The 15188-nt window shown below is 37.5% G+C and overlaps 1 protein-coding gene across 6 annotated transcripts in view; it reads left to right on the top strand.

Annotated features, from left to right (window-relative positions):
* Nucleotides 1–15188, top strand: part of ARAP2 (ArfGAP with RhoGAP domain, ankyrin repeat and PH domain 2) — a 197010-nt gene that overhangs the window by 159665 nt on the left and 22157 nt on the right. For 4 of the 6 annotated variants that reach the window (XM_059887745.1, XM_059887746.1, XM_024993531.2 and 1 more), the window contains one exon: nt 11025–11164. In XM_059887745.1, coding sequence (XP_059743728.1) covers nt 11025–11164 — 140 coding nt within the window. Of the gene's footprint in view, nt 1–532; nt 637–11024; nt 11165–15188 lie in introns of those variants that run through there. The other 2 variants (XR_009494862.1, XR_009494861.1) reach the window with 2 other exon arrangements.

Raw genomic sequence — 15188 nt, 5'->3', positions numbered from 1 at the left:
GTGTCACTCTCATCTCTCCTGCATTCCTGTGACAGCGTGGGAACTGTGAAACTTATCTCTGCCCCTGCACTCATCCCCCTCAGCTCACCAAACCAGTGTGCAACTTGCTATTATGATAGCTACAGTTCTTTCTACCAGGAAATTATGTCCCTCTGCGTGAAAAAAAAAAAAAAGTTTTAGAGTAACACCCTCAGGAAATACATTAATTAGACTATTTCATGTTAGTAGTTTATATATATTTTTGGTCAAAAACAGGATGTTTTTAATTAGAGCTTGATTTATATTCAGATTGTCAAAGTAAAACAATATTTTTGGTTATGGTTGGTTCTGCATCTATCTTCTTTTAGGATTGTCATTTTAAAGAAGGTTTGGCCTATTGTTTGTTTTTAAAATCAATTTCTTAAGTCATAATTTTTTTCTTCCAGTTGTGTCTCACAGCAACCTGGGCTTACAAGTACTTCTTATGGGTTGCCCTGTGTCATAGATTTTATGTTGGCTAGGTGTGCAGCCTACTTTGTCTCTGTCTTGGCAGATGTCTCCTAAATCAATCACAAGGATCACTTTCTCCAGAATTATTGCTTCATTCATTACATGCACTACTCCTTAAAATTGGAATCTAAAAGGAAAATAATGAAAGTAAGTGTGATTTCTCTGTCAGTTTGTTAGCAGAAAAACTGAAATCATCTCAGAAACACATTGGTTAAGGATTTCTTTTCCTTTCTTAAGATTTTCTTATTCTAACCTGCAGGCCAAGTTGATGTTAGGAGAGTTTTAAACAAGGGTGGTTGGTTACAACCACATTTTTCTCTCAATAATGAATTGCTTACGTGTTAGTATTTCATTAAAACATAAAGTAGCTCTGCCACGTCCTTTACATCCTGTCCCATCATACCTGATACCAAGTTGCCACAAATTTTAGTGTCTCTCTACCTATCTGTATCTCTCCTTTATCTATACTCACACACTCATGACTTGCATTTTATTAATTGTATGATGATATTTCTGATTTTATGTAACAAATTAGAGGCATATATTTTTGTTTGAAATTATATTTTCAGTACCTTTTTGCTTAGTGAAGAATTTTATCAAATAATAAGTTTAGGGGTTTGAAGTGTTTAGGGGATTTAATTTTCCCAATTTGCTCACTTTATCTCAAGAGTTTAAAATATAGACATCACAAGAAAGAATAGATTTTAGAAGCATCCAACATTTACATTCATTTAAGGTAATAAAGAAATATACTTTACTTTTATGGAAGTATATGAAGGTAAAGGAATTTTCTGTTGTCTCTACTTAAATCACATATTAGTTTTAACATCTCTTTTACAAGTTAGGCATAAATTTATAGCTTCTGTAAGGTTCCAGATGGAGAAGGCAACGGCAACCCACTCCAGTACTCTTGCCTGGAAAATCCCATGGATAGAGGAGCCTGGTAGGCTGCAGTCCATGGGATCACGAAGAGTCAGACACAACTGAAGTGACTTAGCAGTGACTTAGCAGCAGCTTAGCAGCAAGGTTCCAGAATAAATAATTTTATGTTGCAGGAGTCTTACTTTAAGCACTAAACTTCTTTAATATTACGCCAGTAGAAGTCTAGATACAACAACAGAATCAAGTTTTAATTATCTCAATGGGAAGAACTACTTTTAAGATAGAATATGTAACTCAAATGAAGATGCCTGTGGGTTTCTAAATTTAGATTGCTACTTAAGACAGATGCTTTGGAATTAAATATGCATTAGAATGCTGCTGCTGCTGCTAAGTCGCTTCAGTCGTGTCCGAGTCTGTGTGACCCCATAGATGGCAGCCCACCAGGCTCCCCCGTCCCTGGGATTCTCTAGGCAAGAACACTGGAGTGGGTTGCCATTTCCTTCTCCAATGCATGAAAGTGAAAAGTGAAAGTGAAGTCGCTCAGTCGTGTCCAACTTGTAGGGACCCCAAGGACTTCAGCCTACCAGGCTCCTCCATCCATGGGATTTTCCAGGCAAGAGTACTGGAGTGGGGTGCCGTTGCCTTCTCCGATGCATTAGAATAGAACAGATCAAAATGCAACTGCTTCTGGCAAATTCAGACCTGGGAAGCTGAGCCATCCACTCTGGACTGACTTAGAAAATAAAAGAATATTCCAGCAAAAATAGTATGAGTTCATAAATCTTAGTCTAGCTGAAATAATTTATATTCCATTCCTCATCAAATCTTTTTAAAGCCAAAGATGTGTAAAAGTTGAAAATAAATCCAGTCCACTTCAAGTGGAGGGGTTTTCTCAGAAATTGATAACAGAATAGAAAAGTAAGTAGTGCTCTACTTTTTACAGTATGCTGTGTTGTCGTCAAATGTCATGGAATCTCTGGCACTTTCCTAGTCAATCCTCCAGTAGAAACTGTATTTACAGTTTTACTGCTTATGAATAATCTAATTACAGAAGGGTGTCTTCAGGCTGCTTGTTCTATTAAGCATTACTTCTTCAATACAAGTAACAAAGTAAAACACACTAGGAAGTAGGGGGATATTTGACTTCTTCTAGATTGTGTTCAAACAGTTCTTGAGTTTGGCTTCTACTCAGTCATAGAACTAAGTTTTATTAAATGTGAATGAATGTCATAAAATGAGTGAACTATATCAAATTCTGCTTCTTCCAAATTACAGCATATGTGTTCTATATAATCAATATCAAACAAAGAATATGAATAATTTTTAATTTGAAAAAGATTTTAGATGTCAGGCTGCAAATATTGCCAAATTTGTGGAATATTTTCAAGAGAAAAGAGGGCTTCCCTTGTGGCTCAGCTGGTAAAGAATCCACCTGTGATGCAGGAGACCTGGGTTGGATCCCTGGGTTAGGAATACCCTGGAGAAGGGAAAGGCTACCCATTCCAGCATTCTGGCCTAGAGAATTCCATGGACTCTGTAGTCCATGGGGTCACAAAGAGTCGGACACAACTGAGTGACTTTCACTTTCAAGGAAATGTCTCATGAAAATTGCTACTTAGCATACACAAGCAGGGATGGAACTTGATTTTTCAGATAATGTGTAGGCTTGAGGAAATAGTCTTTTCCAGTGAAAGAAGAAGGGAGATCCATAGAGACACATTTGGTGTATATTCCCTTGTCATTGCTCAGATCATATATAAGAGATAATATTTATTGGGTGCCAGATGCTGGGCTGATGGCTTTGCATATGCCATCTCATTTAATCTTCCTTGTAGTCTTAAGAGGTTTTTTACAAGTATTCTCCAAGCCTCTAAGTAACTTGCTATGTGAGTTCTCACATAAGTTGTGGAGAAAAATTCAAAACTCATATTATTTTAAAAAGCAAACATGAAATTATTATTTTTTCAAGGACAGATAAGATTGAGTACATTCAGGGTGGTATGGCCAGAGACTGAAATTATTATTTTTAAGAGCTAAATTATGAGACAAACATGACTTTTTATGTATTCAATGCCTAAATTTTATCTTTAGAGTTTTAGGGACATGAATAACAAATATGGACTGGGAGTAGTTAGAAAAACATGTTCATGGATGAGTTGGGTCTCCAGAAGTAGGAATAGAATTTGTATAAAACAACAATGAAATTCCCCTCAAGTACATTCAACTTGAGGGAAATTGATCAACGTAAGTCGTGCCATAGAGACAAAGATCAGCTTTCCAAGCAGTGTATTATGATCAACTGACTTATAAATAAAGACCATTTTAACTTAATAGTTTATAGAGATGAGTAGAAGGAATCTAATTTATTTAGCCCTTGAAAAGTCAAGGAAAGAAATTTAAACTTTTAATGTTAGGCAAGTGAGATATTGAGTAGTAGAAAAATAGAGCTTTGGAAAGGGGATTAACATGATAAAACTATTTGAATAGCACCAATCTGGAATTATATGGAGTAATTAGACAAGCAAGCCATGAAGTTCTAGAATCCTGGAATCTGGATATTAAGTAGAAAAGGCAGGGGTCAGACAGATGATATTGGCAAAGAAGTGGAATTGAACCCCAGAGAAAATATCTGAGAGAAGAGTGGTCTGAATTGCTATCTGACTGGACATGAAGGATTGAAAGCATAGTATGTGTTTTAGAAATATTCTCGGGTTATGTTTTCCCCTCTCCTCTGTTCTTACTGCTTCTCTGTCACTGTCTCTCTTCCCAAGACCCTCCCAGCTTCTCCACAGATGAGCTTTTATTGGGATCAGGGACCACTGGTTAGGAAATAGTGTTTTTGTCTAGGGCTTCCCTGCTGGTTCAGAAGGTAAAGCATCTGCCTGCAATGTGGGAGACCCAGGTTTAATCCTCGGGTCAGAAAGATCCCCTCGAGTAGGAAATGGCAACCCACTCCTGTACTCTTGCCTGGAAAATTCCATGGACGGAGGACTCTGGTAAGTTACAGTCCGTGGGATTGCAAAGAGTAAGAACTTAAATGTTTTCAAATGGTTTGGAAAAGTATTTTTGAGGGGCATCTGTTTCATAGTCCTAGTTATATGTCTGTTCTGTTTAAGTAACTAAATTTGACCATTCTGTGTTGTTTTATACAAGGGCTTTTCTAATTAATAGCAGAAGTACAGCACAATATAACTAAGAATACCAGTCTATTCTCTTACCTAGGGTTAACTCTAAAGAACCCTCACTGAACTCCCACTGATCCTTTCTTGCCCTAGCAAACACCAGGGGGGGTTTGACTCTCTAGTTATTATTGTTTTGTTCAATTCCTAAAATATGTCCAACTCTTTGTGACCGCATAAACTGCAGCACACCAGGCTTCCTAATCTTTTTTTTTTTTTTATTTTTAAACTTTACATAATTGTATTAGTTTTGCCAAATATCAAAATGAATCCATCACAGGTATACATGTGCTCCCCATCCTGAACCCTCCTCCCTCCTCTCTCCCCATACCATCCCTCTGGGTCGTCCCAGTGCACTAGCCCCAAGCATCCAGTATCATGCATTGACCCTGGACTGGCATCTCGTTTCATACATGATCTTAATAAGCTTTTTTGCCCAGGATGAGGCTGAGGAAGTGAAAACATAAAAGCAAAGTACCCCATGATTGAGAGACCACGTAGTACTAGAAGTTTGGAAAAGTGAATTGTTGAAAGGCATTTAATTTATAACCATTGTTACGTTACATACTGCTGCTGCTGCTGCTGCTGCTGCTGCTGCTGCTAAGTCGCTTCAGTCATGTCCGACTCTGTGCGACCCCATAGACAGCAGCCCACCAGGCTCCCCCTTCCCTGGGATTCTCCAGGCAAGAACACTGGAGTGGGTTGCCATTTCCTTCTCCAATGCATGAAAGTGAAAAGTGAAAGTGAAGTTGCTCAGTCGTGTCTGAACACAACTGAGTCATGCACTATGTCCCCAAAATGTATAGCTTCATCTTGTCCCTTAAATGGTGAATAATTTTCCTACTTATTTTAACATTGTTAGAGCATACAGAAATTTTATCATGAGAGCTTTCAGAAATTCTTTTAGGCTCTCTATATTTATCATAGAACTTTATATTTCAAGTTTATTTTTGCTCTTTCCTTCTTTATGAGTCCCTTAATAATACATGCATGAAGATTTAGCTAAGAGGACTTCCCTGGTAGTCTAGTGGTTAAGACTCCACACTTCCACTACAGGGGACTTGGGTTCAACCTCTAGTCAGGGAAGTTCCAAATGCTGTGCAATGTGGCCAAAAAAAAAAAAAAAATTGAAGGTGAAGATTTAACTAAGATACTCAATTGGTAATGGTAGTTTAGTCATTAAGTCATGTCTGACTCTTATAACCCCATGACCTATAACCTGCCAGGCTCCTCTGTCCATAGAATTTTCCAGGCAAGAATACTTGAAGTCAGTGAAGTCGCTCAGTCATGTCCATCTCTTTGCGACACCATGGTCTGTAGCCTACCAGGCTCCTCTGTCCGTGGGATTTTCCAGGCAAAGTTATTGGAGTGGGTTGCCATTTCCTTCTCCAGGGGATCTTCCCAGCCCAGGGATTGAACCCAGGTCTCCTCACTGCAGGCAGATTATTTACCACTGAGCCACCAGGGAAGCTGTATGTACTCAATTACATATGGTTTATTAAAATAAATTTTAATAAATATGCACTCAAAGGTGACAACAATGTTTTTGTCCTAAGCCTGTTTTCTTTTTGACCTATGAGTAGTTTAAACACTAGACATATGATTATTTCTTACTGGTAAAATTAGAAAGCTTTATTAAACTGAACCGGAGAAGGCAATGGCACCCCACTCCAGTACTCTTGCCTGGAAAATCCCATGGGCGGGGGAGCTGGTAGGCTGCAGTCCATGGGGTCGCTAAGAGTTGGACACGACTGAGCGACTTCACTTTCACGCATTGGAGAAGGAAATGGCAACCCACTCCAGTATTCTTGCCTGGAGAATCCCAGGGACAGGGGAACCTGGTGGGCTGCCGTCTATGGGGTCGCATAGAGTCGGACATGACTGAAGTGACTTAGCAGCATTAAACTGAACAAAAATCTTAAAAAGGTATAATCAGAAGGTGTGAATGGAATTGGTTTGGCTTAAGCAAAATGTAACATCTGTATTTCACAACTTGATTATAATTTAATGTTTTTAAAATACCTATTTCTAAATCAATAGTATTATAAATATCTTTCTCCACTTTCACTTTCTTATTCTAAATCAGCTGAATCTCTAAGCCCACCCAGTGTTTTCTAAATTGCTTACTGTATTTCACCTATCAGGATATATAAGCATTGTTTGTTAACCTATGTTTACTCTGCCTCTAACACTGCACTGCAAGTCTAGAAACCATCTCCTCGGGTATTATTGTATATTATTAGAACCAAGTGCATACTAGACTCTGAATACCTCATGAAGAAATGAATTGATGTCATATGAATTTTGTGGAATGCCGGGGACTAGCCCCGGCTGATCCAGGGTATTCGAAGGAGAGATGGCGTAGGCGAGGATCAGGAAACAACTGCTTAATTAAATGTTAATTAAGGATATAAAGAGTAATAGAATAAGGATAGCTCAGTGAGGAAATTTCAGTGAGGAAAAGAGGCTGAAATAAGGATAGCTCAGTGAGGAAATTCAGTGGAGAAAAGAGGCTGAATAATTCAGCCAGAAGGTGAGAGAAAGAACGACATGGGGAGACCAAGTTTCAGTGAACAAGGCCCGCACTTTATTTTCCAAAGTAGTTTTTATACCTTAAGTTATGCATAGAGGATAATGGGGGAAGGGGTAGAGTCATGCAGCAAGCCAGGCTTTCTTCCTGCAAACTTATCATATGCAAAAGCTTAGGTGATTTGCATCATCTTCTGGCCCAGAGGCCTGTTAACATTTTAAGACACTTTCTTCAGAAAATTTATTTTTCTCTAAAGGTGATTGGTCAGGAGCCACCCTCCAAAAGCATTAGATAAAGTTGCATTCCTACAGAGCAAAGGTGTGGTGGGCTATAACAAGAAAAAGAATTAACTCAAGGGTCCCAGGTTACAAACATTAAAGCTACTACTTACACCAATTATATTAATCAATACACTGCCAGGGACACAGCAGGTAAGGGATATGGAAACTTAGCAGCAAACATTGGCCCAACAAGTGAAAATCCCTTCACCAATACAATTTTTAATCAATCTTTTAACTACTCAAAAGAATCTGTGTTTAGACAGTTTAGAACATCTCCTGCCTCTCACAGTTGGGAGGCTCTGAACAATCACATGTGACCAGAAAAACCTATTCAGGCAGGCTAGAGGATTTCCAAAGGAGTTTGTAGGTTAAACACTGTCACACCCAGGAATTATTAACTGGAGCTGTAAGCTAACTCTTTTTTCAGAGAGAGGTAGTGGGGGACAGCCCCCCGTAAAGTCAGAGGTGTAGGTGAAAGCACAAAGCAGAAAGTAGGCAGATTCTGGTTTTGGGGGTAGATGGGGGACTCCTGAGGCTCGATCCCGCCTTTGCTTATGCCAAGCCTCCTTCCTCATGACCTTTGTCATGGGCAGAGTTCCTCACGCTGGCTCCCTGCAGTGATAGAATTCCAGTTGAGCTATTCCAGATCCTGAAAAATGATGCTGTGGAAAGTGCTGCACTCAATATGCAATATGCACTCAATATGCAATATGCCGGCTCCCAGCAGTGGAACACTATCTTCTCACTGCATTAAAATAATCTTTCAAGTCTTTTAATTGGAAAAGTGTTATTTTTAATTTAAATAGAAGCTAGTTAGCTATAAAATACTACTTGAAATATTTTTTCTATGAAATTGACTATTAAGAGATTGTTCCAGAAGACAAATTTTAGCAGTATATTTTTCAGAAATTATTTTAAAATCACCAGCTCCCTAAAAGAACCTATTTTAGCGTGGCATCATGATTAAAAGAATGTTTTTGTGGTAGTATGCAGATCATGAAAACTACTTTTGTTTGTTTATGGTTAAGATCAGTGATGTGATTCAACATATTGATGTCTGCTTCCAGGTTGTCGTCCCGTGCTCGTATCTGAGTTATAAGGCAGTACTTCAAATTTTTCTAACTTGTTTTCTTATACTAACTATAATTGTGAACATCTGTGTATCATTTGCTGTTTGATTAAAGGTTTTCCCTAACCAAGGGATTGCTAGGTTTAAGACTAAAAAAGTTCTTTTTCTAAAATCATTCAAGTTATCTATAAATTTTAGAAACTATGAGTGAATACTTAAGAGTTTCATCACTTTAATACCAGGAAATTGCTAAAGGTCTTGATCCGGATGTGGTGTCCCTCCGTACATCTTTTGAGGACGCCATCTAATGTGAGGGCCACAACAGTCTGCAGGATAAGTGTCATTACTCCTATTCTACAGGAAGAGCAGGAGTTGACCCCAGCATGACCATGTCATGGCTACTTGGCTTCAGGTTCCTTTTCTTTCCTTTGTTCCTTGTTTCTCAAGCAGACAGTTAAATAATGTTGAGATTTTAAAAAGAAAGTTGTACCCAGAGGGATGGTATGGGGAGGGAGGTGGGAGAGGGGTTCAGGATGGGGAAAACATGTACACCCATGGCGGATTCATGTTGATGTATGGCAAAACCAATACAATATTGTAAAGTAATTAGCCTCCAATTAAAATTAATAAATTTATATTTAAAAAAACAAAAAAAAGTTGTAAACTGGAGATATAGTGATAAATTTATTCATGATAAATTTATAGATTCAACGTGATTTTATTATCAAACTGTGGTTTTTAATGGAATTGTTTAAATGATTTCTAAGTGTGCTTAGATGCATTATTACATAAGCATTATTGCACATTTTGCCTTATTTACCCTTACCTGTTTCATAGATATAGGAATTTTTCTAATGTCTGAAGAATTACTGAATTCCTGAGTCAGAATTCTAGAAGAGATTTCTCTTTTACCTTTGTATTTTCTATTATTTATATGAGTGCTATTCAAAGAGGTAAAATGCAAGGTGATAATATAATTTTAAATTGCCTAGTAGCCACATTTAAAATATACATATATAAATACACATATATATCAGTTCAGTTCAGTTGCTCAGTCGTGTCCGCCTCTTTGCCACCCCATGAATCGCAGCACGCCAGGCCTCCCTGTCCATCACCAGCTCCCAGAGTTCACTCAGACTCACGTCCATCGAGTGAGTGATGCCATCCAGCCATCTCATCCTCTGTCATCCCCTTCTCCTCCTGCCCCCAATCCCTCCCAGCATCAGAGTCTTTTCCAATGAGTCAACTCTCCGCATGAGGTGGCCAAAGTACTGGAGTTTCAGCTTTAGCATCATTCCTTCCAAAGAACACCCAGGACTGATCTCCTTTAGAATGGACTGGTTGGATCTCCTTGCAGTCCAAGGGACTCTCAAGAGTCTTCTCCAACACCACAGTTCAGAAGTATCCATTCTTCGGCCCTCAGCTTTCTTCACAGTCCAACTCTCACATCCATATATGACCACTGGAAAAACCATAGCCTTGACTAGACAGACCTTTGTTGGCAAAGTGATGTCTCTGCTTTTGAATATGCTATCTAGGTTGGTCATAACTTTCCTTCCAAGGAGTAAACGTCTTTTAATTTCATGGCTGCAGTCACCATCTGCAGTGATTTTGTAGCCCAAAAAATAAAGTCTGACACTGTTTCCCCATCTATTTCCGATGAAGTGATGGGATCAGATGTCATGATCTTTGTTTTCTGAATGTTGAGCTTTAAGACAACTTTTTCACTCTCCTCTTTCACTCTCATCAAGAGGCTTTTGAGTTCCTCTTCACTTTCTGCCATAAGGGTGGTTTCATCTGCATATCTGAGGTTATTGATATTTCTCCCGACAATCTTGATTCCAGCTTGTGTTTCTTCCAGCCCAGCGTTTCTCATGATGTACTCTGCATATAAGTTGAATAAGCAGGGTGACAATATACAGCCTGGACGTACTCCTTTTCCTATTTGGAACCAGTCTGTTGTTCCATGTCCAGTTCTAACTGTTGCTTCCTGACCTGCATATTGGTTTCTCAAGAGGCAGGTCAGGTGGTCTGGTATTCCCATCTCTTTCAGAATTTTCCACAGTTTCTTGTGATCCACACAGTCAAAGGCTTTGGCATAGTCACATATATATAAGTAGGTGAAATTAATTTTACTTATATCTTCTATTTAAACTCACATATCCAAAATATCATTTCAATATGTAATCAATACTATAAAATTGTGATATATTTACCTTTTCTGATACTACAAAATTCTAATATATTTACCTTTCTAGGTACTAATTTTCAAAATATGGTATATATCTTATGTTCACAGCACATCTCAGTGGAGACTAGAATGTTTCAGGTGCTCATTAGCCAGTAGCTAATTGAACAGCATAGGTAGGTCTGTATATTACAGAGATATAACTAGATCTGGTTAGTGTATCTGTAGCTTGTCCAACACTCCCCTGATATAAGGTATTCCCAAAAATTAACTACAGGCTTCTTAATTGTAGGAAAGAAGTTATTATTTTGTATCATCAAAATGGAAAATATAGAAATGTTTTATATTCTATTCCAAATAAATGAAAATATACCTAACTTACAAAAGTAAACGTTATACTTTACAGAGAGGAAGGCCCTGGAAAATATCAAAGAGGGAGTCTTGAAAGTTAAAGAAGAACCATCTAAAATACTCTCTGGAAATAAGTTTCAAGATCGGTATTGTGTTTTACGAGATGGGTACCTCCTTCTTTACAAGGATCTGAAGGTATTTATATATATAGTAGTTGAATATCTGTATATTTTTGTGTGAGTTAACATTCTTATTTCACACCTCTAAGCCCTGTCTTCAGGAGTTCAAGGCCTATAGTAAATAAACTGTGTTCAACCTCTGGGAGGCTGGCAGAAAGGTAAAACCACATAGTCACTGTGTGGAAGTTTGGGAAGCTTTTAAAATAGTTATTCGTTCTGACTCACAATCCAGCAACTCTGTTCCTAGGTATTATATTCACTAGAGCACTTGTTCAAGAATATTCATAAAAGCTTTATTCATAAAGGCTAAAACCTGGAAACATTCCAAATGTCCACCAATAGGAGAATGATATATTCAGACAATGGAATGCTACTCAGCAATAAAACTGAATGAATGTAACAACGTGGGAGAACCTTCAAATCCTTTTTGAGTAAAAACAGTTTGACACAAAATAGTACCATGTGAGTCTAACCATAAAAGTTCAAAACAGAGACAAATTCCTCTATGGTGATAAAAGTCAGAAAGTGTTTGCCTGGGGTAAGGAGTAGCATTGCTACAGAAGCACAGAGATACAGTCAGTAGGGTATTTTCTAGGATGACAGAAATCAATGTTCTCTATCCAGTTTTGGGTGGTTGTTACATGGGTATATACAATAGCATCTCTACTTCAAGCAATATCCAAGCAGTTATTTTGAATGTTGAATAACCACAGGACCCAAAGACACTTTTTCCACTGAATTATAAAAATTCACTTGAATAAACATTGCTTGCATACTTCAGGTGTGTGGTGCTTCACTATGTTGTGTTTTGGAGATCTATAAAAAAGGACCAGACTAGTATCATGTTTAATATAGTTCTGAAGGAAGAAGAGTCATTAAGTAGCTTTCCAGAGTTCTACAGTCCCATTTTGCTGTGGCTTTTATTGAGCTCTCCACACACTGACCACTGTCGTATATGTTCCTCCAGCAAGGAAGCCTTCAGGTGGGCATAAATAAATCTTAGCCTCCTACTTGGTGTATCCATTTAATGGTCATATTCTTCAAGGACAGCAGAACGTCCAGGCAGAGAGCTAACAAAACAGCACTGAATTTTGCAGCCCTTATCCCTCTCTTCGAAGACCTGTATTATATACTGGAAATCCCACTCTGTTGTTCCGGCTGATAGAGTTGGTGGGGAGTCTGTGTAGGTATCAAGTGATTGTTATCATTTGTTATTGTTTGATATCATTATTCACATTCTTCAATGCAGGAAAAGTAAAGTTTGCAGAAATAAGGCACTTAAGAATTCTAAGTTATGTGAAACAAACACATCACATTTTTTAAAGATTTATTTATCATTTTTGTCTGTGCTGGGTCTTCATTGCTGTGTGAGCTTTCTCTAATTGTGGTATTCAGGATTCTCATTGTGGTGGCTTCTCTTGTTGCCAAGCACAGGCTCTAGATGCACGGGCTTGAATAGTAGTGGCGTGTGGGCTCAATAGTTGAGGCTCGTGAGTTCTAAGGCGCTGGCTCAGTGGATGTGGCACACAGGCTTAGTTGCTCTGTGGCATGTGGGATCTTCCCAAACTAGGAATCGAAGCTGTGTCCCCCATACTGGCAGGTAGATTCTCAACCACTAGACCAGCAAGGAAGCCCCCAACACATCACATTGTAAAGTTCATGAACTGTAGGTTTGTGTTTGTGAAAGGAAATGCTAAACCTCACAACTGAAGTTCTAGCCATCTAAGACCTGAATCTGGTTGAATCCTGTTTGGGTTTCTTCAGTGAGTCACCCACCTTGATCTTCATTAGACTGATTTCCTTCATCCCGGTCCTTCCATTTATATGCTGGTTAATGGTCACCTTTGTAGTTGGGTATTTACTTAGTGTAATTTAAAATCATCCTGGACTTTTTAGTTTCATTAAGGAACTGACACTTCCACTGTGTAGCAACAGAAGGTTCTAAAAACAGCTAGTATCAATACCAGTGCAGTCAAGGGCCCCATCTAACATTCAAGTGGTTAATCCACAAAAAGCAGAGTTCTGCACATTTCACTTATCTCACTTTATATTTTCAATAATCCTATAAAAGTAGCACTATAATTATCCCCCTTGACAGATGAAGAAATGGAGTCTACCACATAACTTGCTCAGGATCACAAAGCCAGTAAGCAGTAGAGTCAGAATCCACTCCCAGGTGTCTCATTTAAAGGTTTTATGCATGGACTCACTAAAGAAAAGCGTTTGTATTATTTTAGCCCTATGTTTTTTCTGACAGAATTTTACTTAAAGAGGATAGTGTTTTTCATTTTAATAGTACCAAGTATTTCCAAATAGGACACTTCATACAATTTAGTTTCTTATACTGTTTTTCCCCATGCTGGTATAAATTAAAAAAACTGCCACAAGGAAGCCTGTACATGGATATATTATTTTTTTTAGATGAAATGATTTTATAATTGAGTTAAAGAATCTCATCCCTTAACAGAATGATTTTTATGAATATGTGTCTTTTTGAAAGCATCATTCTGCTTAATCTAAAATAAGTCATACAAATCGGTAGACAGTGGTAGGACTGAGTGCTTGTCTGAAAGTTCTTTTTTTTTTTTTACATTTGCAGTATTTTCCCCATGTTTATTGAAGTATAATTGACAAAAATTGCATTTGTTATAAAAATATGTTTTTGATATACATATACATTGTGAAATGATGACCACAATTTAAGCTAATTAATGAATGAATTAATAGTCATTACCTCATATAGTTTTGTGTTTATTTGTGGTAAGAACATTTAAGATCTACTCTCTTGGCAGGTTTCAAGTATACAATACAGTACCATTAACTGTTGTCACTATGCTATACTTAGATTTCGAGGACCTATTCTCTCTGCACAACTGAAATTTAGTACCCACTTATCAATACTTTCCCATTTCCCTCAGTCCCAGTCCCTGGAAACCACCATTCTACTCCCTGCTTCTTTGTGAGTCTGACTTTTTTAGATTCTGTTCAATACATGTAAATGAGATCATACAGTATCTCTCAGAAAGAATGTTCTTTAAAGGCACTGAACACATTTTGTTTCTATCACAGCGACCTCAGGTTATGGAATTATAGTGTTAACTGTTTGAAAGTTGTCTTTATGCATCTGTCAGAATCAGTTAATGCGACTGACACTTTCATTTGCACAGTAAGGCAGGCAGATGAGGGACATGGTTTTCCTTTAAACTCAAACCACTGTTATTTTCATGGTGTTATTTTGTTGGTTATTTCTGCATGTTGCTGGTCTTTCGCTTTTAATATTGATGGCCAAGTCATTGGCAATGTTTGCTTTTCAAATGAGTTTACAGTAAATAATCAATAGTAAAAATCTTCAAACTTATCTGAATACAGATTTGGCTCTGGTTTTGACAGTTGCCCTTAATATATGTATGCTTGTATATATTTAGAAAATGATTTACTGAGAAGGGAGTAGAAATTACAAATTGAAAAGTATATTTAAAGAGACTGTGTGTTAATTAGAGATAATTTATGAATGCTCATTAACAACAAATTAGAGTAATACACAGGGGAAGATATATTTTGTTTTGAGAGTTTTTCCTGCACAGAAAATATTAATTAAAATGTTTTCAGACTTGATTTACATAAAAGGTTAGAAGTTTCAAAGAATATTACCATTATACTGTTAATGGTGTCAAAAAAAAAAGCAAATGGGGAGGGGATGGTTGTTAAAATTTACATGCACTAATAAGCAAATTTTTCTCATTAACAAGGATAATTTTTTAAGCACACTAATTTAATTGGTTCAATTAAAATTTTACTTTGAAATACAGTGCCTGAAGCAACATACTACGTATTTCATAACACTTGAACTTTTTGAAGAAATTCTCCAGAAAACACACATACTAAAAAAGTTGTAATAAACCAATAGTAAAGTTATCACGGTAAATGAGATTTCTTTTAAAAAACTTTGTATTAGAATCCTAACAGGTCCTGCTTATGCTTATTCATTTTGAAGATTGAAACTGAAAAGGGTTTCTTTCGACCATGGCTGAACTCCTCTC

This window comes from Bos taurus, chromosome 6, assembly GCF_002263795.3.
Source record: "Bos taurus isolate L1 Dominette 01449 registration number 42190680 breed Hereford chromosome 6, ARS-UCD2.0, whole genome shotgun sequence".
Lineage (NCBI taxonomy): Eukaryota > Metazoa > Chordata > Mammalia > Artiodactyla > Bovidae > Bos > Bos taurus.
The sequence above is the reverse complement of the archived record's forward strand: the minus strand, read 5'-3'. Positions and strand labels throughout refer to the sequence as shown.